This window comes from Rhynchophorus ferrugineus, unplaced genomic scaffold (genome assembly GCF_030347505.1).
Source record: "Rhynchophorus ferrugineus isolate W39M unplaced genomic scaffold, kcgeb_rfMv2 rfM6, whole genome shotgun sequence".
NCBI lineage: Eukaryota > Metazoa > Arthropoda > Insecta > Coleoptera > Curculionidae > Rhynchophorus > Rhynchophorus ferrugineus.
This window is the reverse complement of record NW_027472585.1, coordinates 13,659,667-13,683,124: the sequence shown is the minus strand read 5'-3', so window position 1 is coordinate 13,683,124 and position 23,458 is coordinate 13,659,667. Positions and strand designations below refer to the sequence as shown.

General features: G+C 34.0%; 2 protein-coding genes across 2 annotated transcripts; both read left to right on the top strand.

Moving 5' to 3' along the window:
• Window positions 1-1,913: 1,913 nt before the first annotated feature.
• LOC143198318 (F-box only protein 25) lies at window positions 1,914-22,834 on the top strand. Its single transcript, XM_076407461.1, has 5 exons — window positions 1,914-2,102; window positions 21,248-21,341; window positions 21,401-21,680; window positions 21,735-22,077; window positions 22,138-22,834. Exons 1-5 carry the CDS (start codon window positions 1,999-2,001, stop codon window positions 22,340-22,342), a joined length of 1,026 nt encoding a protein of 341 aa, XP_076263576.1. The 5' UTR covers window positions 1,914-1,998; the 3' UTR covers window positions 22,343-22,834.
• LOC143198315 (uncharacterized) lies at window positions 4,494-6,714 on the top strand. The gene has a single exon (XM_076407458.1). The coding sequence runs from the start codon at window positions 4,603-4,605 to the stop codon at window positions 6,577-6,579; it is 1,977 nt and encodes a 658-aa protein (XP_076263573.1). The 5' UTR covers window positions 4,494-4,602; the 3' UTR covers window positions 6,580-6,714.
• Window positions 22,835-23,458: the final 624 nt, after the last annotated feature.

Sequence of the window (23,458 nt, the reverse complement as noted above, 5' to 3'; positions counted from 1 at the left end):
ATATAATTTCTATATAGAAAAGAACAGAATATTGATTAAAATACAAAATTTTTTATTGCTGCCACGTTCGGACAATTAGCTTCATTTTGACTCAGAAATTCTAACAATGAATAAAAATACTGAACAACGAATTTGTTATGAATTTTGATTTGGAAATCAAAAATACATTAATATAAATGATACAGTCCCTTGAAATGCGCTCGAGTAATGATGGAATATTTGCTTCGCTTTGGTTGATCATCATTTTGTCTTCTCTCCCTTTTGTCACTCTTAAAGTGAATAAAATAGGGTTTAATAAACAAATTCATCAAATGTGTGGAAGAAAACGAAAATATCACGAATTTTAAGTTAAAAAATGAACAAATACAAACGAACAAACCACGACATTAGAAAGATATGACGATGATACGATGTCCTATTTCTTCTTTCAGAAACTTAGGTTACCATTAAATTTGGACTTTTTAAACTTATTAATATATTTTTATTAGTCATTAACAATTAACTTGCAAATGGCCTTTACATAGCCTCTAATAGAATAAAGTTTAGTAGAACTGTAGTGTTTTTTTTACTATTTAGTACACTAGACAACTGAAAATATCACGGTTTGATTCTCTTGAATCTGCATCCTAGCTCAATGTCATCCAAGAGTTGCGGCACTTCAGTATTACCATGACATCTTCATGTCTTGTTGGGAATCTCTTGATTTCTTCTATAACAGTTAGAATCCGCAGGTCTAGTTGTACTTCTCGCGAAACATCTACATAACTGAATTCCAGGTGTCCAAACACTTATTTGCTTGTTTAGAACTAAATTATTATATACAAATAACTTAGGTTTTCTTCCAAATAACTAACACATTTTTTCTATTATTTCACAACACTGCCTTGTGGTACACCTGCTTTTGCTTCTATCATTGTTAAGCGACTTTATCGAGGACTTCTACATCTGATAAATATCTGAGCAGACTTTTTCTCTCTGTAGGTTTTGTCTATCAAGTCTGTGATTTTATGTTCCTAGTAATTTGTCGAATGTTTGCTCATAAAACCAAAGTAATGTGTAGGTAGAATGAAATTAAACTGGTTTACAATAATTTATAGATTCTTTAAAATATAAATTAGATAATAACAAATTAAAATTACATGTTTAAGCTATGCAACATTGAGGATATAGTCAGATTAATGATACAATGTAAAGAACAAACTTAATCTGAGTTAAAAGCCATTTACATTTCTCCCTTGGAATAATATATATTATACATTATTGAACACAAAACCAACAATAAACTGGAATATAAAGCAAACATTGGCCAAGAACAAACAATTAGAAAAAAATACAGTTTTATCTTTTACAGCACTATAAATATATTATCTGTACTGTAATTTATTTATATATAATTTCATACTATAAACTAAATTACATCAAAGTTTAAATATATAGTAAACTAAAATAGAAAGTTAATTTTGTACAATATACTTATTACATAATAATAATAAAAAACAATAGTACCTCAAATTGTGTTAAAATATATTTCAATTAGAAGTAACAGTTCCCTAATCAGTTTTATCAACGTTTCAATTTCAATAAATGTGTTTTTAACTGAAATTATTTTACATTTTCAACATTTAATCTGGTTTATTAACATCACATCAAGTCGTATTGCAAAATCATCAAACTGACAATTTCCCGTTAAGTTTGTTTACATCAATCAGACACATTTGTTGGGAATTAGAAAGGATTCTTTGCTATTGCATGCACATATTCGTTTCATTTCCTTTAAGCTATACATAGACTGGTGTATCATTCTTCAACTTATACAGCTAAACAGAGATAGCCGCGCTTTCCGTTAAGTTTAGCTGATCCGGTCTTCGAGGCCACGGAGTCTGCGTAGGACGGGCCAGACGAATCGACGAAGCCGATGTTTATATATTCGACATCAGCTGTTTTCTATTTTGCTGTTGTGAGAAACGCAGTTTTTTCGAAACCAGACGGTCTGCGAAGATGCCGTTCATATCTAAAGACTGGAGAAGTCCCGGAGAAGCCTGGGTGAAAACCGACGAGGGATGGGAAAAGAAAAAAGTGCTGGAACACTGCAAACAGCTCAAGTAAGTGATGTTAGCGATTTATTATTGCGATATTGACATCGATCCGCACCGTACGGCGCGGACCTCTTTTCTTTGTTCTCTAGCCAGCTTTCATTCCAGCTGACATTTTAGGCATTGCCTAATGCGGGCAATTACACTTTATTCGCTTCTTAAAGGTTCCAGCTAAGTAATTGCAGGTGACATTTTCTTTTCATACAGGAAATACCCGATAAATTAACGAACCGATGGTAAAAATAGACGCGTCAGTCAATGACTTGTTAACAGTCGCAAGAAATGTTATTTTTATCCTCATCTTTAAATGTCTCACCACCGAGAAGTGATGTGGAGCAATATTTGTGAAAGTAGGAATTAGGAATCTATTTTGCGTCTTATTTTAAACCGCGTTAAATTTTATCTAATTTTGTTGCAGTGGTAATTATTCCAGTATTAATAAAAGCTTCTCAGAAGAACAAAATTAATTTTACCACCTGTAAATTATAATGCTATTACTAATCTTGATATAAATTATAATTTACAGTCGCTAATTTTTCTTACGTTTTAGAGCATAAAGGAAAGTTTCTATCAGTCAGGGAAAGCGCAATAGATTAATAACGTTCACTAATCTCAATTATTTAACATTTAAGAAAAAATGTTTATAGACTAAAGGAAACGTTCACCAAAATCCTCCAAAATATTTATTGTAGAACCTATGTGACCATGTTATCCAATAATCTATGTCCGAATATGAGCCTCAGTTTGTCAACAATATTGATAACTGACGTGGATAATTAGTACGTTTTCTTATTAATAACGATTCATAATGTTACAATCAAATTTTCAGTAGTAAGATAACAATATTTGTTAGGCAATTATTTTATGGCATAGGTGACCGTAAAATTTGTAAATATTTGACTACATAATAATTTCCAATTTTTTAACATTGAAAATTGCAAGAAAATCAGAATTAATATTGAGGTATATGTAATTGATAATATAAAATCTGCAATACCTTCGCCATTTCATCATCAAAACTGTTATGTACTTTATATGAATAACTAAATTAGTTATCTTCAGATAAGAACCTTTTGTATTCAGTATATTGTTAAGATAATGTTGTTCGCTAATAATTGACATTGGTGCTCTCGAGAATATTGATCTTCTGTTGTTGTAGTCGTAAAATTGATGATATATATGCGGAAATACCAAATATTTTATAAAAACTGAGATGAATAAACATGATAGTGCAGAATAATGTAATTGTGTGTTCTCAGATAACAACTAATTGTTTATAATTTATTATCAAGATGATGATAAAGGATGGATTTTAATATAGGTGTGAAATTTGGAATATAATGTTTATTAAAAGGTTTTAGTTTTTCCTGTACATTATACTGGTCAAGAAGTAAGAGAATTTTGTTTTACCTATAATTTGATGTATTTGTTAGTTTTCGTCCTCATTATTTTCCTTTTCTTTTTTTCTTCTTAAATTATACCATATTAGATTAACAAAAAGAGTAACATTTTTAGCTCTAGAATACATGTCATGCTGTATATATAAGTTCATTCATAAATAATTTTGCTTCCTATTGGAGCTTCCCATCGTATATAAATGTCTGAAAACTATTGATTCATCAGCTGCTAAGCGGTGAAAAAGACTTTTTTGAAAGTTGGAGCTAGGTTTTCGTTCAATAAGCATTGAATGAAAACCGACAATTGGCATATGGCGGAGCTGCATCACCAAAAGTATTTTTTGGCAGCAGATTTCTTCAATTAACGTCTGTATAAATTGTCTGTGAAATATCAAAACCATCGAATTTAACAGTTAGGTTGATGTTTAAGACTTGTTTTCAATGATGCTTTTCATCATATATATTTTCATCTATAACATAAATATATATAGCATAAAGAATGCTGGTTGAAATTATATTTGCAATAGTTATAACGTTGTACCAACAATTTTATTGCAGTTAAATCTATAAAATTTTCCTGTCATTTTGGTATAGAACTTTTGTTTTCCAACTGAACACTCAACTCTAAAATTCTACGATATTTTAAAATAGAATACGTCGATGAAATCAAATATTTGATGTCAGTGATATCTGATATAGGCTGCGTACTGAGAAATTATTAATACGCATATAATACGAATTTACTTGTTACAGTTTACGACAAGATATGAACATGTTGGGAGTAACATCATATTTATTGTTCAAATAAAAAAACAAATCAACCTATCTGGTCCGTGTCCTTTTTTTTTCTTCCAGGTTGTGATATAACCCACGCGCCACTAATAACAGTGATAATAACATTCGCAGTTGTCACCTTTCATCAGAATATTAATAAAAGAACGGAACTGAACGCTCTCTGTAATTTATTTCAAATCATAGCTTAACAGCGACCTTTAAAGAAAAACTGAATTTTTCTTCCAGACCCGCTCGTTGCGACTAGTCTATTATTTTATAAATCATATCATTGGTATACAGTGAATTTCAAGTTCATTAGTGCAAATTTAGCAGATATAATGAAATGGTGGAAGAGCATTGTTTTTATTCACATTTTTTTGTTGCCACTAGTATTGAGCAGGTTGTTTTCGGTGAATGAAACAGAATGTCGTATATCCGGTAGCATCCCACTGTACCGGAAATTTTTCGACAAGGTTCAGGTGTTAGCAATCACTAAACTGGTGTATGATCATGAGGAAGAACATCCGTCTAACAATGTTGCCGTTATCGTTAATTCGCTGTACCGTTTGGGTTTGAGCAGGTTCAAAACGACTATTGTCAATACAGTAACTTTGAATGAAGGCAATGAAGAAGCGAGATTAACTGCAACTAAAGCCCGTAATGTCATCGAGGTGAAAGTGAGTAGGAACTTGTCGAAGGAAGGTCCAAAACGAAGCGCTCTATATAATAAAATATCGTTTGAGAGCTACCTGGTTAAAATAATAATAGGCCGAGATTCCCAGACGTTTTACCGGTATATATCAACGAGAAACATTTATGACATGTCAAAGTACGCTCGAAACCTTCACGTTTTATTTTTCTCGTCACAAGAAACTAACATCAAACTAATCGAGGAAATCCTGGTGCTCTTCTGGGATAAATTCAAAATTATTAACGTGGTGGCCCAGGTACCTTGCTCTGATACCTTCAAGGACATCTTCGTCATTTATAAACCCTTCAAACGAACACCACGAGGATATGGACAAGTCCAGATCCATCACCTGTCCAATCTCCTGAACTACCCCACCTTGATACTGAACCATGTCGCTCGCCTGTCGGGGTATCCCTTGAAAGTTTCCGTGTTTGAAGACAAGCCCAGCTCGGTGGGGCTTAAAAATGTTCCGGATGTTTTAAAGTATTCTAAAATCTACTACAAGATTGCGAACACGACGGGAATGTATGGGATCAACGGGGTCACTCTGTGGCAATTATCGAATATCATGAGATTCACAATTAAGCTGTCAACAGAAGAGGATGCTCAGTTTTTCGGTTACGTCACGCCGAATAAAACCGTGGTGGGCAGTTTGGGAATGATCGTGAATAGGACAATGGATTTTCAAGCAAACCTACGATTCATGATTGGTTACAAGACGGATATGTTTGAATACACGATACCATATATGTCTGATAAGGTTTGTTTACTGGCTAAGAAGGCGAGTTTAATACCAGCCGGACTTAGGGTATTGAAGATTTTCGAACCCACTCTTATGTTATTAGTGCTACTGCTTTTGTTGGTATTATCGCTATTAAATAAACTATTTAAAATATTTTATGGACTACCAAATAATAACTTCATCATGGAGATGTTTTCTATTTCTATTCTTCAGAGTAATAACTCAGTTTTGTATCCACCGAACGTGTTATCATTTCGACTATTCTTGGCGTCAGTAATGATATTTTTTATTATACACGGAACGGCGTTCAATGCGGGACTCTTCAGCGCATTCAGCACTCCTTTCTCTTGGCCTGATATCAATACATTAGATGAGGCCGACAAGACAGGATTAATGATACGAACAATCTTCAATCCTTTCGATTCCATGGACTCCGACTTATACAAGAGACTCGAAAGGAAAATAATTTTAGATACAGATGCTGATAAGGGCCTCCTGTGGGCATCCAAAGGTTCAGTGCTTTCCTTACTGAAGAAAATGGACGCAGAATATACCGTTAAAGTACGTTTCAGGAACGACGATGGGTCACCAGGTCTCCATATCATTCCAGAATGCCCCAACAGTTACTCGTTGGCATATATAGTGCCTATTGGATCTCCATATTTGAAGGCGTTCAACCACTTGCTAAACAAATTCATCGAATATGGTTTCGTTAATAAATGGTACAACAACTCTAATGTCGATTTGCAGGAAATTATATATTCTGTGGCAAACAAAAAGGAAACTATCAGCTCAGAACGATTGGCTAATATCCAAAGTCTTCGGAGCGTCTTCTGGATTTTGATTATCGGAATATTATGGCTTTTATATTATTTTTACTAGAAATTATGTATCACCGTATACATAATATTTTATAGATTTAAACAATATCAGATGTATTATTATTAAATATATAATTTTAATCGCGATTAATTATGATTTTATGGCTTGATAACAAACTATTTATTCAATATATATGTAAATTGTTTATTTATCTTTGAAAAGTGTTATAAATAGAAACAATATTAAGTAAGATCTTCATTTTATTCCTTTAATATATTTGCGTGTTTCTACACTTTATATATTTGTACATTTCTTTAGACAAGAATGTTTTTGTGCAAATGTACGACATAAAAGAGTACCATCTAAAACACATATTTCTTAGTAATAAGTAAATAAAGTAGAAATCAGCGTTTATTGTTTTTGTACATATCCTGAACACTTATTTACTTTGAAAAGGCGTGTATTGAAAAAAGTGGTACAGTATATATTAATCAAATAGTTTTCTTACTTTTTGGTAACATGTTGATACCGTGTCAAAAGAACTATTTCAGTTTAGTTTGGCATTTCAAAACCATGTTTCGCCAGCGATATTCACCATGGCTTGGTGAGGCAGAACCTCAACAGTATCTTTGAAGTATACCTTCACAACTCTTGACCGAGTGGCTTTGTTACTATCTAATGCTAGGGTTTATTTTTACTATACTTTCTTCACTCTATTGAATAGACGTCGGTAGATATCTGCAGTAAAATTTTCATTCGATTTTATTATTTATCCCAACTTTATAGCTAGAATTATTCCACTTCAATATCGATGTTTCTTCGATGTTGGGGCTTTGTTGGACTTTTTCTATGATTTTTTGGGTGTGAACTGAAACTTTTTAAGAAGTTTGAGTTAGGTTTTCCCGCAATTCATTATGTGTATTTCAAATATTTTGGTTCTCTATGTCGTACTTTGTTAATAACATAGCAAGCACTTCTTTTAAATCGTCGAAACCAAAGGCGACAATTAAGATATGATGGAGCATCAGTATAGGCCTTCTGCAGTAGGTCTATTCAAATCAAGCAACAAAACTATTGAATGTCAAAAATGCAATTTGAGAATTCCATTATTAGCGACTACATAGACGACATACTCAACAATAATAAATAAAACCATTATTTTGGGTAAAGGAACGTCAAAATTATCGAATATTATAGGTTATACATATGTTAGGTTCAATGTTCAAAATACATATCATCATCTAATATATTGCAGGAAATTTGGTACGCTATCCTGATAAAACCTTGATTTACATTACCCAGCAAAAAAAAATATCCGACAGATTGGAAACAAAAATATTACTTTTCAATTCTTACATATTGTTTATTAAAATGCAAGTAGTTTTGACTTATTTTACACACTCTTTAGTTTTAATTTCACTCCTAATCTTTTACATTCAAATTTTTATGTTTCATATCGTATTTCTCTTAATTTAACAATGAAAATTCAGTTATATGTTAAGTAAAGTATGTTTAAAACAGCAAACAAGTTTTAATTTTATTTCTAATAAATAGAGGATGCTGCATAAACCTGTTAAATAGTATTGTAAATTGTGTTTTTGTAAATTTTCTAGGATTTTAATTTTTTTTTCCTTCTTCCTTCTAAATCTTCCTCGACCTTCTAAATAAGCCTTATATATAATTTGTTGCATAATATCATAATACATTGTAAAAGGGCATAAAATACTTGGGCATTATTTGCGTATATTTAATATTGCAATTGACATAAAAAGGCATAGAGTCAATTATTACTAGGCTTAGTAAATTCTACGTCAAATAAATAAAATAGAATTGTTTTAACCAGATAAAAATTAACCGAAAACTAAGCAGACCAATAAAATAAATTCATCTAGGTTTATTAAAAAACTTCGACATTATGTTTGTATTCAATCTGCTCGGTGTAGGTTGCCAACTATTTAAATATATATCAATTAACATAATAATACTCAAGCCATACAATAATCCACATCCAAAAAACAGGTCAATTGAAAAGTCCAAGGATACCATAGTAAAACACATTTTTTTGGCAAAATTAGTTTTTTTTATTCAAGACAATTCCCTTCAAGGGGATTCACCGATTATAGCGACCCTCCAACTTTTCGATACCTATTTTGTAGTACGATTTGTCCTTTACTTCAAAATAGGCCTCAGTTTCGGCGATCACCTCTTCATTCGACGAAAATTTCTTCCAAGCAAGTATTCTTTTGAGATCTGAGAACAGGAAATACTCGCTGACGGTCAGATCTGGAGAATACGGTGAATGAGGAAGCAATTCGAAGCCCAATTCACGGATTTTTGCCATCGTTTTCACTCACTTGTGACACGGTGCATTGTCTTGGTAAAGCAGCACTTTTTTTTCTTCAAATGCGGCCGTTTTTCGACGATTTCGTCCCTCAAACGGTCCAATAACGCTACGCAATAGTTGCTGTTGATGGTCCTTCTTTTTTCAAGGTAGTCAATGCAAATTATTCCATACGCATCCCAAAATACAGAGGCCATAACCTTGCCAGCCGATTGTTACATTTTCTCATGCTTTGGAGCGGGTTCATCGTGTACAGTCCACTCGGATGACTGTCGATTGGACTTCGGAGTGAAATGATGGAGCCATGTTTCATTCAATGTCACAGATCCACTCAAAAACTCGGGTTTATTACACTTGATCATCTTCAGACACTGCTCCGAATCATCAACTCGTCGTTGTTTCTGGTCAAAAGTACGCTCACACTGTGCACAGAGCTTTCTCATATCCAAATATTCGTGAATGATTTGATGTACATATTGGGTTTATATCTTTAGAGTCTCTGCTATTTCATTCAGTTTCAATTTACGGTCATTCAAAATCATATTGTGGATTTTTTTAATGTTTTCGTCGGTAGCAACCTCTTTTGGGCATCCACTGCGTTCATCGTCTTCGGTGCTCATTTCACCAAGTTTAAACTTAGCATACTAATCCTTGATGGTTGATTTTCCTGGGGCAGTGTCTGGAAACTCGGCATCAAGCCAAGTTTTTGCTTCAACTGTATTTTTTGCCTTCAAAAAGCAATCTTTTATCAACACGCGCAAGCTGTCAAATTTATAGACGCATCTTTTGAGGGTTAGGGCTAACACAAAAATATATGGACTTAATTCTAGTAGCGCCATCTATGTGTCAGGCCGGGAACTTTTCAATTGACTTGTTAAGAATTTCCAGCTCTCTCTGTTTTTCATTAAAACTCCATGAAACAAACCTATAATAAACATACCAATTTCGTAAAAATTAGTCGGAAACCAAACACACCAATTAAATAAATTTATCTATGTTTGTAAAAAAAAAGCTTTGTTTCTAACAATTTATTAATAATTAATACATTAACTTCGACATTGTGTTTGTATTGAATCTGCTCGGTGTAGGTTGCCAACTAATTAAATATATATCAATTAGCATGATAATATTCAAGCCATACAATATTCCACTAACAAAAATATATATCCTATCTTCGTATATGTTTTAGATAGTTTATACGTAAGGTTTTCCAGCTTTCTACAATTTGTTTCCAATATATCTCCATGAAAAATCCTACAATAGATATACCAAGTCCCAAACATAGTATATAAAAAGCGCTTTGAATATCTCTCAGTTGAAACGGCTTCAAATCATGATGCGTGTAATTTGAATGTGCTCTGGCCTCTACGATAAAAGCCACCCCGAAATCACTGTACCATTTCCAATAAAAACCGCCCTCGTGAAACTTCTGGAGTAGTTCGTTGATGACCAACAAGTAGGGTGAACCGGTGGAAACAATGAAGCCCATGTAGACGCTATTGATACACTCTGCTACGACGTGTAGCAATGGCGTCCCTTCTTCGTCGGAATATTTAGTCGGGATTTGTATTTTTGCATCCTGTAGTCTCCCCATGGCTGCGTACCTTTTGGTCGTAATCGCTAGTTGAGTGGAGGTGATGTTCTTCCAGCTAGTGTCCGTCTTACGTGCTAGACGAGCAGAAAGACCATTGGAGTTATTTCGAAAAATACTAATGGACGATTTGATGACGAGTCCGCTCTTATCCAACTGTTCCAAAGTATCGATGTCAGGATAATAGCTTTGAGTACTGAATTCTTCGAATAAATTCGCGGTCAAGATGGTAGAAAACACGATGAAGAACAACATACAACTTCCGAGGAAGATTCTTCGCGGCAATTGGGGATTGGCGTACAGAACGTTCTTGTTGTAACAACCCAAGGCCAGGCAGTACATTTCCCAGAACGTCTCGTGGTTGGACATTCCTGTACAACGACGCAGGAAGAAATTAATGATGCTGGACAGCAGAATAACCGCAACAATTGTTATTCCCAGTTTGGTTCTCAAAATCTTGTACATCTTCGCCCATTTCGGTACCTGTTCGGACTTGGGCACCATCAGGCATACCTTGTCGAAGTGAAACAGGTTGGTGTACTCCACCCAATCGCTTGTAATGCCGGCAAAGAAGCGAGTGTTGGCTTGGATCTGAGTTCTGCGACATGCCACTTCAGCTATAAAAAAAATCAATATTTATTATTAAAATAACACAAAAAACGCAGAGCGCTATAACTTGTATATAATGTGTGAAAATGTGTCTTGAGTAGCGCAATTGTGTAACCATATTCCACGAACTATTGTTTTAAAAATATTGTTGCATGATTGTTTTTTTCCATTTACGGTCTTGAAATATTGAACGTTTCAAGAGAGCCCTTATTCTTAGCAGCGAATAAGCTTAGCTAAGATTAGCCTACAAGTAAATTAAGCAGTTGTTTAGGGCATCACGTTTTGGGTACAGAAATAGCATCAAAAAAATTGTTAGCATATGAAAGCATATGCTTAGGGCACCAAGTAGACTTAATCCGATACTGATTCTTTATCATTTTTAATCGAACAAAGTGGCATAAAGAAGAGATTAAAGGTATGCATTTAATTTTAAGATGTATTCCATAATCTTCATTTCTTTCAATTTAATTAGCTCTGGGCCACTAACTAAAGTTATATGCACTTCTTTTATTGAAATTAGTCTAATCGGGACACTAGAGAAGGCATCAGAAATCTGATATTTTCTAGCAAGAAACTGATTTGACAATTTTGTGAATAGTTGACTCAGTTTTGTTTCAGTTAACGTCAAAAGAAGTTATCGGAAAAACATTTTACATTTTGTCTTCGATAAATGTAATGAAAATGTAAGCCAGATAGGTGAAAAAGCGTGATTATTATAGGCCAATTGGCAAAAGTGTGGATAAAACCACGGAAATCGAATATGACTATGATATAAGTACTGTTACTATGATATAAGTACTGTATTTTGAACCCATTTTGAAAAGGCTGGATGTAATGGGCACCACATTACTTCAACCAAAAAAGTCTAGAATTACCATCTGATAATTGCAACAAAATATATCTATTCATCGTGCGTTTGGTAGGATTAGAAAGTAATAATAAACTATGCTCCTTTAAAGCTCATCTCTTCAAACTTGCACTGTGAACAATTAAACCTTCTGAAGCAGGCAATATTGCATAAACATTCGACTTTAACCACTAGAATATGAATAATCAAGTCAGTTTTGGCCTATTAAAAACTCCGAGGACTTATAGTCCGAATCTAGCATCAAGTGATTATCATTGAATAAATATTATTAGAAATATGCGGCTTTATTAATCTATTAGGAAATACAAGTAGCGGTCAATAAAATCTAAAAGTGGACTAGAAACTGTTTATGTTTATTTTGCATTGCGGCGAAATGACAAAATCCTAATTATGTTACTTGACGGATGTGCGATTCCTCAGCTAATACCTCGGAATATATCTCGATGGTAGGTTAAACTGGAAACATCCTGTTACATAAAGTCAACTTGGACCTATGGTGTGCAAATATAGAGTTAATTAGTTTACGATTAATTACCACTGCTTATCGCTACATAACCAACGAAGAGTTGCACGGTGGTCTGGAAATCAAATGGATATACGAAGTGATTCAAAATTTCGCCTTAAAACATGAAAAGAGTTGCTAAATCACAGCAACGTGGAAGCAATACAGCTACTGGACAACACGCAGGAAATCAGAAGCGAACCAAACCATACGAATTTGTTTAGTGTATAAATGTATTCTTAACTTCAGCTTAAGTAGTTCAGTTTTATTTTAATTTGGGAAATACATACTGATGTATTAATCCCGTACTCGTCTTGCTTGTGTATTAATTCAAGTACAGCAGAACAGTACTAATAAATTAATTTGTAAATTAAAATTATACTAAGTATATCCAATGTAAGAGTAATTACTTTTAAAAAATCTATTAGGAAATTACTTTTTCTTTCTAATTTCTTTGTCTCTTATTTTTTAAATTGTTTTAAATGGGAACATAACTTATTATTACATACATGTTTCAAAATTTTAGTAATAGATGACTTTTGATCTTACCTAAAGCGCCGATAGGACTTCCATTTCTCAATATCATTCCATAATAGTTATTATTTTCGTTCTCTTGTAGGCTTACAGAAAAATTAAGTATTCTTGATAATTCCGAGACAATAACGCCATCCAGTCCATAAAACATTGAGGTGTCCTTGACGTTTCGGTAAATCCTCGATTCCTTTATGGACAATGGAGGATTTCTTACTGCTGTGGGATAACGTTCAAACTGGGAAATCATTATTTGATACTCGTTCATGTTTATCAAGTTATTTTGAAGGATCAAGGGATTGGAGAGTACGTCGGAGAGTTTGTACAGTTGCACTTGACCATATGTGTCTCTGATTTTCACGAAAGGCCGATAAGTGATGAGGATTGTTCGGTACTTCCACGAGCACGGTATTTGAGCTACGACATTCAGTATCGAGAACTCACCCCACAAATACACCAAAACGGGAGCTATGTCTTCGGGTCTGACATCATCCGATGTAAACACCAACAAGTGCAACTGTCTCGCTCGTTTGAGAAGTTTTAGGGGATTTTCGGTTTTGAAATAGTTGTAAAAAATATCCGGAGTTTGTCCCATGATTATATGCACGGTACCGTACTCGAAACTGGATTTATTCAGTCTCATCAGTGTTCTAATCGCTGTAGAGTTAATGCGGTTGACGATAACAACATTATAGTTGTTTCCGAAATCATTTTTTAAGGACAGCGTTTGATTAACCGTCAGATCCCGTATGAATCGCTTCTTCCGGTACGATCTGAGTCCAAAACTATACATTATGTATTGTCCATCGACGAGATTCGAGTCAATATTGGTGCCGGAATGAATTCGGGTTATCACTATTAAGTTAACCGGCCTGAAATAATCCATAAACACATCGGTAGCCCCTAAAATTCGTTAACTTTCTAATTTAGAAATAAGGAATGCTATCTAACACATCACACAATAAGTGCTGGGCCTGATATATACGAGGGTGGTCCGATAAGTACTTGCCCAACACAAGAAAAACGAAAATTTTTGAAAAGTGGCGATTTATTTCTCAACATAGTCTCATTTTAACTCGATACACTTGACCTCCTCATCCGATTCAAATTTCTGCCCGGCGAGTGACTTTTTTAAGTTCAGAAACAAGAAGAAGTCGCACGGAGTGGAATCTGGAGAATACGGTGGGTGGGGCAGCAGTTCGTAGCCCTAATTCGACCAATTTGGCCATGGTTTTTCTGCAAATCGGCGTCGAATCGGCCCACTGATTTGGCATAGTACAGCCCTGTAACCGTTTGGTCCTACCTCCAGGTAGTTGATGTAGATCACACCTTGCGAATCCCAGAAAACGGTGGCAATGACCCGTTCGGCCGATACGGAGTACGTTCGCCGAGTGCCCACCGTTTCGGTTGTTCCTTGGTCTCTGGTATGTACCAGTGGATCCATGTTTCGTCGACGGTCACGAAACAACGCAAAAATGCTGAGGGATTGCGCTTAAATAGCGTCACAAACTACTCCGAAGTCGTCTCACGGTTGCTTGTCGTCTCTAGTGAGTTAAATGCGATACGCATCGCATCGACAGCATTTTCACGCCTAAAATGTCATGCCACATATGACCTGCTCGGTCTTTTCAGATGCCTATTGTCTCAGCTATCTCGCGCACCTTCAATTAGCGGTCCGTTAACACGAGATCTTGGACATTTTTTCATGTTATCCTCCGTGGTAGCTATTTTCTGGACACCTAGGTGTGGCTCATTAAAAACCGACATGTGACCACATTGCAACTCGTTAAACCAATTTTTGACAGTCGCCATCGAAGGGGAAGAGTCACCGTACACAGCATCCAAGCGTTCTTTGATTTCACTGCGTAATTTCCCTTCCGAAAACGAGAATCGAATCACCAACCACCGGCTTCCACACGCAGTCAAAACAAAACTATGATTCGGCTGACATTTCGACAGTAGCCGTCTACGAGAAAGTACTACAAAATAGTATAATTCTCTTGCGATAGTGGCGGTGAGGCAAACTCCTTTCCCACCCGCTTTGTATGTCAGGATTTCATACAGTTGTATTAAAGTTGCCAAAACAAAACCGTACAGTCTATATCTGGTCCCCCAGTAACTACTAGCTGTTTACAAATCTCAAAACAACGCTCCTCGGAAATATATTTGGTTGAACTGAAACACGATTGCTCCTGTTGCTATTCTTATTGAAATTTGAAACCTATTTTGAAGGCAAAGACAAATCTCTCTTGAAGAATATAATCTTGATGAACAAAGTTAAATTTTCCTAAAATTGTGGTCTTATTTTGGCGTGGGAACTGACATTTTTTAATTTTCCGCAACTTGTTCCCACCTCTCTAGCAACATACAGTGTTGAAATAATCATATTAGTTTGGTAGCGATCCAATCAACTTTACGCCTTTTTCTACCGATAGGTCGTCAATTTGGTGTTATCAGCTCATAACACACTCAGTGATTACTTAGACTAGATCTTACTGATTCCTGCATATTCACACCAAGACTTTAGGATAATTAATTTTCCGTTTTTCGTTTCATAAATTTTTTTTTGCGCTTGGGATAACCGCAGTAGATGCACTTTTCATCTCCGATTATAATATGCATCAGAAAACACTTCTTTTTTGCCTGACAAGCAAGTAAACCGCGGAAACAGTTCGAAATGGTATTTTCAATCAATTCCTGTGGTAGCCATTTTCCTTTCCTTTGTACCTTCCCTCTCACATTGCATGTAAACCTCTGCAAACTATTGGTTCTATGCCGTCTATGCTATGTTTTTTTTTAAGTTTAACATGGGTTTTCGTCCAATAAGTCCAGCAAATCATATTTCTTACAAAATTTTCGGTTCTCCACAATGTGACTTGTCACCACTTTTCAATCGTTGAAACCAAAATTGTTCATATTACAGAGATATTATTACGGATGGATTTCTTAAAATTAAATAATAAAAGTAACAAATGTAGAAAATGCAATTTTGAGCGTTTCATGATTAGCATCAGTGTACACCGAATAACTCGATAACACTAAATGGAAAAATGTTATTTCATGTAGAGAAATGTCAAAATCATCGAATTTAACAGTTAGGATAGGTTGTTTAATAGTTATTTACTTTGTTACTTTGCATTTTCACCAATAGATATCGCTGATCAAATTACACGCAAACACTTTATATTTAAGTCCGGCACTTATTGAATGATGTGTTATATACTGGCAAAATGAACACGTCAACTGAAAAGTCACATCATTTTATTTACTTATTCAAAAATCTGAAACTGAAACATCAATTTGTCATGTCTAAAAAGGGAGATCAAATCTATTCACCTTTATATACGTCAATATTAAATGGGTAGAATCATCAGAAAGAAAAAGAAATATAATTAAACCAAAAAATTAAAATTTAATGCGAAAATTCAAAAACAAATTAGATTTCAGTATGTCAACACATGTGTACTTCCAGGTCTGATACCCATTGATTATTATTTGTTTTCTTATATTCGAAAGTTAATTTCAGAGACACTCAGTTATATGAAAAATCCAAAGTCTCAATAATTAGTATTACTTGGGCATTAAGTATCGTTTCAGTAATTCAAAATTCGCATCTAAAGGTCAAAATTATGTCATTTTTCACACAAAAGTTAATTCACTATCAAACCGTAACCATCTTATTAACTCCTGTTGGGCTCTGCTTCCTACACTAAAAAAAACACCTCAAAAACATCGTTTGAACCAATAGAAGTAAAAAATCAAGAAGGCTTTAAAAGCAATTTAACAACATATTCATTGACCCGTTAGCGGTTTATCTAAGAATCTCTCATAGATCATTGCTTTAGAAGGAGAGACAAAATACATTTGTAAAAATAAAAACCTACTTTATTAAAGTTTTAGGATTTCTAACTGTTAGAAAAAAATTATCAGATCAAGGACTTTTCAGTCGATGTGTTTTCTAAATTATCTTTACTTATTAACTAATACCTTTAACAAAACACTGTGGGTTATCTGGTGGATATAATTTACCGAAACAATTATCGAAAAGAACAAATAAAATTATATTATTAAAAGAAATGATCATTTTAACACTTGTACTTACAGAAACACAAAAAGAAAATATTTCATGTCGTACAAGCCGTTCTTTTTCACAATACCTTGTAATAATACCCTTTCAAACGAACAAATAAAATTGCTGGGCCGTGATAAAAAAAATTACCCCTCCTTTATGGGAATCGAATTAAATTTTGACAATCTGTACAAGTGATCATTTCGTCCGCTTCATTATTCCCGCCCATTTTTATAGTTTCGGTTTGATTTGTTGACATTCAGCACTTTCCGAAAACATCAAACGATTATTTTTTATAAAAAATCTAGGCCCCTTTAATCGACATGCCTTTTTGTGGTATTATTAATGACTACTGAAACTGGGCTAAAAAAACTAAATTGAACTTTTAAATATTTATGTATGTTCTTATAGTTTTGTAGGAAATACAATTATATAAATTACTTATTCTACATATAATTGTTATAATTGATAATTAAGAATTGATGATACATAATTCTTCCAAGTGTGGCCATGTTGCCAAATGTCTGCAATTTCTTGAAACATAATAATTAGAGGTTATAAATCGGCAAATGCTGAAAACGAATATTCTATATAGTCTATTCAAAGTTTTTTTGTGCATACGTCATCAAGCTGGTTATTGTATTGTCTGCCGCAATTTGTAAATTTGTTTCAGAATCAGACAATATTTTCCTTCCCATTTTATTATAGTTAAGAAGAGACACAATGCTGTCTAATTAGTTCAAACACGTAAAGTAATGAGCCTGTCAAAGTTGTCCAGTTGTCAGACGTACGCAAAATTCTTGAAAACAATAGTGTTAAGAGATTATAACTCTAACCTATAAACTACTGTGGCTGTATAATTAACTGTAGTTTTTGGATGTAATATAATGTTAAAATAAATTATACTTAATAACATTTTCGTTCAATTATTTTATTTAGATTAGAAATTTGTTATATATCAAAGCCCAACTGAACTAAAACTCAGAGTTAATTCAGCAACATTGCAATGTTTTGAGTTCACAAATTTAGATGACGTATGTACAAAATAACTTTATATAGACTTTTTTAATAAGTTGATGCGACAACATTACGACGTGCTCATGTCCTAAATATTGATGACGTACATTGGCTGTATTATTGGATAGACTATAGATCATGTTTATACAATATATTATATACAAGTTAAGCAATTTTTCATTTTAAATACTAAAAGTCTAAGAGTTTTAATGTTCAAGAGATGATTGAAGATCATTATTTTAATGGAAAATAACAGGAAACTGTTGATCGATGTCTTAACAAAATTTAGTCATTTATTTAATAAAATCACCACAATAAATAACATTAATAATTACAAAAATATCCATCGAACTTCCCGTTAGTGTAAATCATCAAGATCGTAGTTTGATGTTGAATCCAGTTTCATTGAGATCCATGCTTTTGGGGTAAATATTATCATTGAAAAAGTCTCTCATTGAGAAGACATAATATCTTCACTATTTCAACTTTTTGGCACTGGTTTTCAGAAACAACAAGCAAGCTGAGCAACAATCAAGAATAATTTAGCTTCTTAACATTATTTCTTCTTGATGCTAAATTTCATTTCATCCAATTTATTCATTATTTATGGTTACATTTTCTTCTCTGTACTTCCATACAGCTTGAAGTTAGTGCTTCAGCAGTGGCCATGGCCAAAAAGGCGTCTAGTGGGACTAAACGGCCCAAAATACTCAGTGATTATGGTGCTTAATCATCTGAATTTGATCAAAAACATATGTTATATTCATTCACCGTTGGCTGGATATTCAAGGGATATGAAAAGTCCACAGCCAACATTAATTTCTTATGGATGAAGCCATCTCATGAATGTCATAGATTGGGGTCATTCTATTTACGATAGTTATGATTCTTAACATAAATATTTATCAAAAAATATACCAGGTGAGAGAAGATAATTCTTCGGTGTTTCAATGAAGACTTACTTTGATAAGTTATGAAATCATATCATATACATATCCCGTAAAAACAAAATGAAACCATTACTACAAAAGTGCATAAAATAGTGTTCGTTACACTGCATGAAACTGGTGATATCTGGCCCTGGATAGCTCACAGATGAACACCACAAAAGATATGGCGTATCCAATACAGAGGAAATAAAAGACGAAATGTATGTCATCCAACTCCAAGTTCTTGTACTGATTATTGTTGATATCTTGGTCGCGCTGCATTTTTGCATGGAGAACTAACGCACCAGCATAGTCGTTGTACCATTTGCTGTTGAGTCCAGCTTCCTGAAACGCCATCAGGTTTCTGTTAATGGCTACCAAATACGGCGATCCCTTCGGTACAATATAGGTCAAGAAAAATACTTGAGGGCATTGATGCACGATGTGCAACTTAGGCTGACCGTTCGCGTCCGTGTATTTGGTTCTCAACAACAACTCAGCATCGTTAAAACGCTCCAAGCCCGGTATCTTGTATCGCGAGGTTAGCTCAATAGAAGGTAAATCGTCCTCGGATTTCGCTATGATCTTCTTGGTGAGCCGGTCGAACAAGTGAGACGAATTTGGCGGAAAGGGATTGAAGCTCGATTCGATTTGGTTTCCGCTCTTATCAAACTCCTCCAGCGTGTTGATGTCGGGGCGGTACTTGGTGACCCCGAACGACGTCAATAGACTGCCGAGGAATATCGTGCTGATAATCATGGAAAATAACAGGAGACTTCCGATGAATATCCTGGCAGCTAGTGTTTTTGCTTTTTTGTGTTTATCCACGGGCGATTGATTTAGTAGTATGGTGTACGTATCAAGTACGGATATCACAAACGAACTGCCACAAAGATACTTGTACAAAATAACGCTTATTATTATGACAGTTAAAATAGCCAGCCACAGAGAACTTGGAAATATCATAAATAAGACTAACCATTTGGGATACTTATCAGATTTAGGAACTATGATACAAATTTTATCCGTACCATAGGTTATGGTAAACTCAAAATCATCAGTACCATAATCTGTCAAAAATCTTGCATTACCTTGTAGGTCCACCAATCGTTTCACAACCTGTCCCAAACTCCCTACCACACTATTATTTGATAAAACCTTGCCGTAATCAGTTTCATCATCCAAAGGAACTAGCTCTATTGAAAATTTCATTTGCAAAGACAGTTCTGATATAGTTAACCCATCCACTCCATAATTTTTTGTTGTTTCGGGTATATTACTGAACAGCTGCATTTCCTTAATAAATCGTGGTACAGTCCGAACAGATGTTGGCACACGTTCAAATAAAGATACTTTTAAAGGATAATAATTTAGGTCATCCGCTTTATTATATAAAATATGCGGGGACTTAATAACATCGGAATATTCATAGATGCGATGACTACCAAATGTGTGACTTGATTTCTGAAAAGGTTTATATAAAAATATATATTTCTGGTAGAATGGGGAACAAATCAATTGGCTCACGACGTTCAGCACTGCAAACTGTTCCCAAAGAAGTTTTAAAATATTTTGAACCTTTACATAATCAGAATTAGGTGAAGAAAACACGATAGCAAATAATTCTGAAGGTTTTCCACAAAACGAGTTAAAATTAAACGTTTCCAGATAATGAGTAATAACATCAGGATCTTCAGAAACTATTACTACAACCGATTCAAAATCCAACTGAGATTCATTTATATTCAGGTCTGGAAATAGTACTTCATTCTGTTTCAAGAAAGAATGATATGACTGCGATTTCGAATAGTTTTCGTGCTCCATAATTACCAGTCGTTCTTCCAGTATTATATTCTTACGAAAATACTTCTGATTCCACGTGTAAAACCTTTCAACTAGATCTTCAGTCGCTCGTTTTGTTTTATCATTGTTAGTCACAATTTTCACTATTTTAATATTACTAGCAAAGTGGAAATAATACTTATATAACTCATAATAACTTTCAGGATAACATCCGGAATAATTAGTTTCATTTAACTCGGAGAATACCCAGTAGACTAGGACGCTTATATAAAACACAACTTTACTCCAAAACATTTTTATAAATAACGTTTACTGCTTTACTGTTAAAGAGAATAGACGTGGCATTTTAATAAATCATTTATTGTTTCGAAAATTACAGACTTTCTCAACAAAACAATAAAGGGAAAAAAATCATAGGAAAACTCGTTTTTATTTAAATTCATCGCTATTAATCGTTTGTTGTTACAGATATAAGAATGAAGAAGAAAAAGAGAACATAGACTCGGCTCAATCGACAAGTAATCAACCTCATTGTCATATCACGGTAAAATGTACTAAAGAAGTAATGATAACTAAGCGTAGTACATAATAACTAGCTCATGTATTCAATTATTTTTTTAGATCGCTGGTTTTAATGAATTAGATGAAGCTGTGAAACGATTAGATTTTCAAAGTGCTGTTCGTGATGTCCGAAGATTCAACTATATCTGCGCTCTTCTCGACCACCTTATTGGTTCCCAAATGACACGTATGTCCGGATGTTCACAAAAGGCACTTTTAGCGATGCTGGAAGAAGTCACCCACCATGCCACTACCAGTCAACACAATCCTAGAGGATTTCGCAGATTGTTGAATAAATTGAGAGCACTAAGCACAGCGGAGAGATCAGCTTGCTGGGGAGGTAAATTCGAAACCCATTTAGTGTGAACAACTTAACCATTTTTTGTTTTTGCAGGGCCTCTAGGATCGCAACTGCTCTGGCATCAACACACCGCGAAAATAAATAGGATCCTCAGCATGGCTTCTCAATTTCAAATTCGCGAACCCCATCCCGACTCTCATCCTAAATTCCTGAACCTACCAGAGGAATGCATCAGAGAGATTATTTTGAGACTGTCTGATCCCAAAGATCTCAATTCTAGCGCTCAGTCCTGTGATCTAGTATCAACTATCGTCAACGAACAAAGGGTCTGGAGAGAACTGAGTAAATTTCATTTTACGCCCCAACAAATTAATCTAGTTTTGCCAAAGAACAATGAGAAAATTGACTGGAAGAAAGTATTTCATTCATTGAAGAAGTAATATTTTCTCTTAATGTTTAATACCAGAATTTGTTTATAACAATATTTTATTTTTAGAACTTATGGTTTGAATGAAGATCGTCAATATGCAGAGATGCTCTCATTGTGCAAATATTGTAGATGCCTTTTCTGGAAATCTTTGGGACACCCATGCATTGCAGAACAGTGCCCAGATTTTAAAGCCCGTCTACAGGAGGCTGGAGGCATTACTCCTCCTGCTCCAGTCCCACCCGCAGCTTTTCTGAAATTCTTTTCCCTATAAATATCAAAAAGATACTGAAGCGAATTACTCAAACTTATGTTATGCATGCTGTTGATAGCACTTTTTCGGTTTCCTTCATATGTTGTGTAAAAGTAATAATACCAAATGATAATTATTAGAAATGGGCAGAAGGGTTACTTAGAGTAAAGATAAATTAAACTCAATAAGTTTAAAACATGTTAAATGAACTTTTCCAGTTAAGATCAAATAATAAATACTAAGATTTAAAAACATAAAAGTTAAATAGCCGTAAGTCCATGTCCATCTACAAGTTGTTCTTGTATATTTGATCTTTCACATATTGTTCCCAACTAACCAGTATTTAACACAAGAAAATTGTATTAATATACTTTTGTTCTGCTTCTATTATTACAATGTGATATGTTTAATTATAGGCTGCTAGATGAAGCTGTTTGTTTGAAAAAGTATTTATTTTGGATATAAACTCCTCAAAAATTATAACAAATTAAACTATTTTTACTTACCATCTAATTAGTAGTTTTTGTCCTTAATAAAACCAAATGTACTGTTTACAAATAATGTATTTTCAACAAATGTTTCATAATTTCAATGTGTTAAAAAATACCTAACCTATATATACAATGAAGTGGAAATTGTTTATCTTATATATTACGTTTCAAATAACAAAACTGAATTAAGTTTTATGAACATTCTATTTTTCTAACGGGGCATAATTCAAAAGTTTTTCAATCAAATCAACATGTCCTAGCAACATTCTTCTGCAGCAGTATCTCTTTAAACCTAACGCATCCAAGGCATCACCTTCAGTGTATTCTGCTTGTAACAAACCTAAATATGCTTCCCATTTATTGCCAATTACTTTTCCACAGGTAAAACAACGAACTGGTATAATCATTTTGTTCTAGAATATTAAAAAAGGTTAAAAATATCAAGAGGTTTATTAAAGTTTCGACAAGCCTTGTTAATTAAATAATTTCCGTAATCCTATCAAAAAAATAAACTTACCAATTTAATTAGAAACAAGGTTCTTATTCCACAATATAACTCAAAAACAAAATATAGACGCAGAAAACAAATTCTATATTTCTGTATTCTATGTATATAGAGAATAGGGATGTTGAACAAATATCGATA

What these genes read in the sequence shown, in the direction of transcription:
- LOC143198315 (XM_076407458.1), top strand. Translation starts at nt 4,603, where the DNA reads ATGAAATGGTGGAAGAGCATTGTTTTTATTCACATTTTTTTGTTGCCA.
- LOC143198318 (XM_076407461.1), top strand. Translation starts at nt 1,999, where the DNA reads ATGCCGTTCATATCTAAAGACTGGAGAAGTCCCGGAGAAGCCTGGGTG. An exon ending in GAACACTGCAAACAGCTCAA is followed by an intron (nt 2,103 to 21,247) that starts GTAAGTGATGTT and finishes TTGTTGTTACAG; the next exon opens with ATATAAGAATGAAGAAGAAA. An exon ending in CGGTAAAATGTACTAAAGAA is followed by an intron (nt 21,342 to 21,400) that starts GTAATGATAACT and finishes TTATTTTTTTAG; the next exon opens with ATCGCTGGTTTTAATGAATT.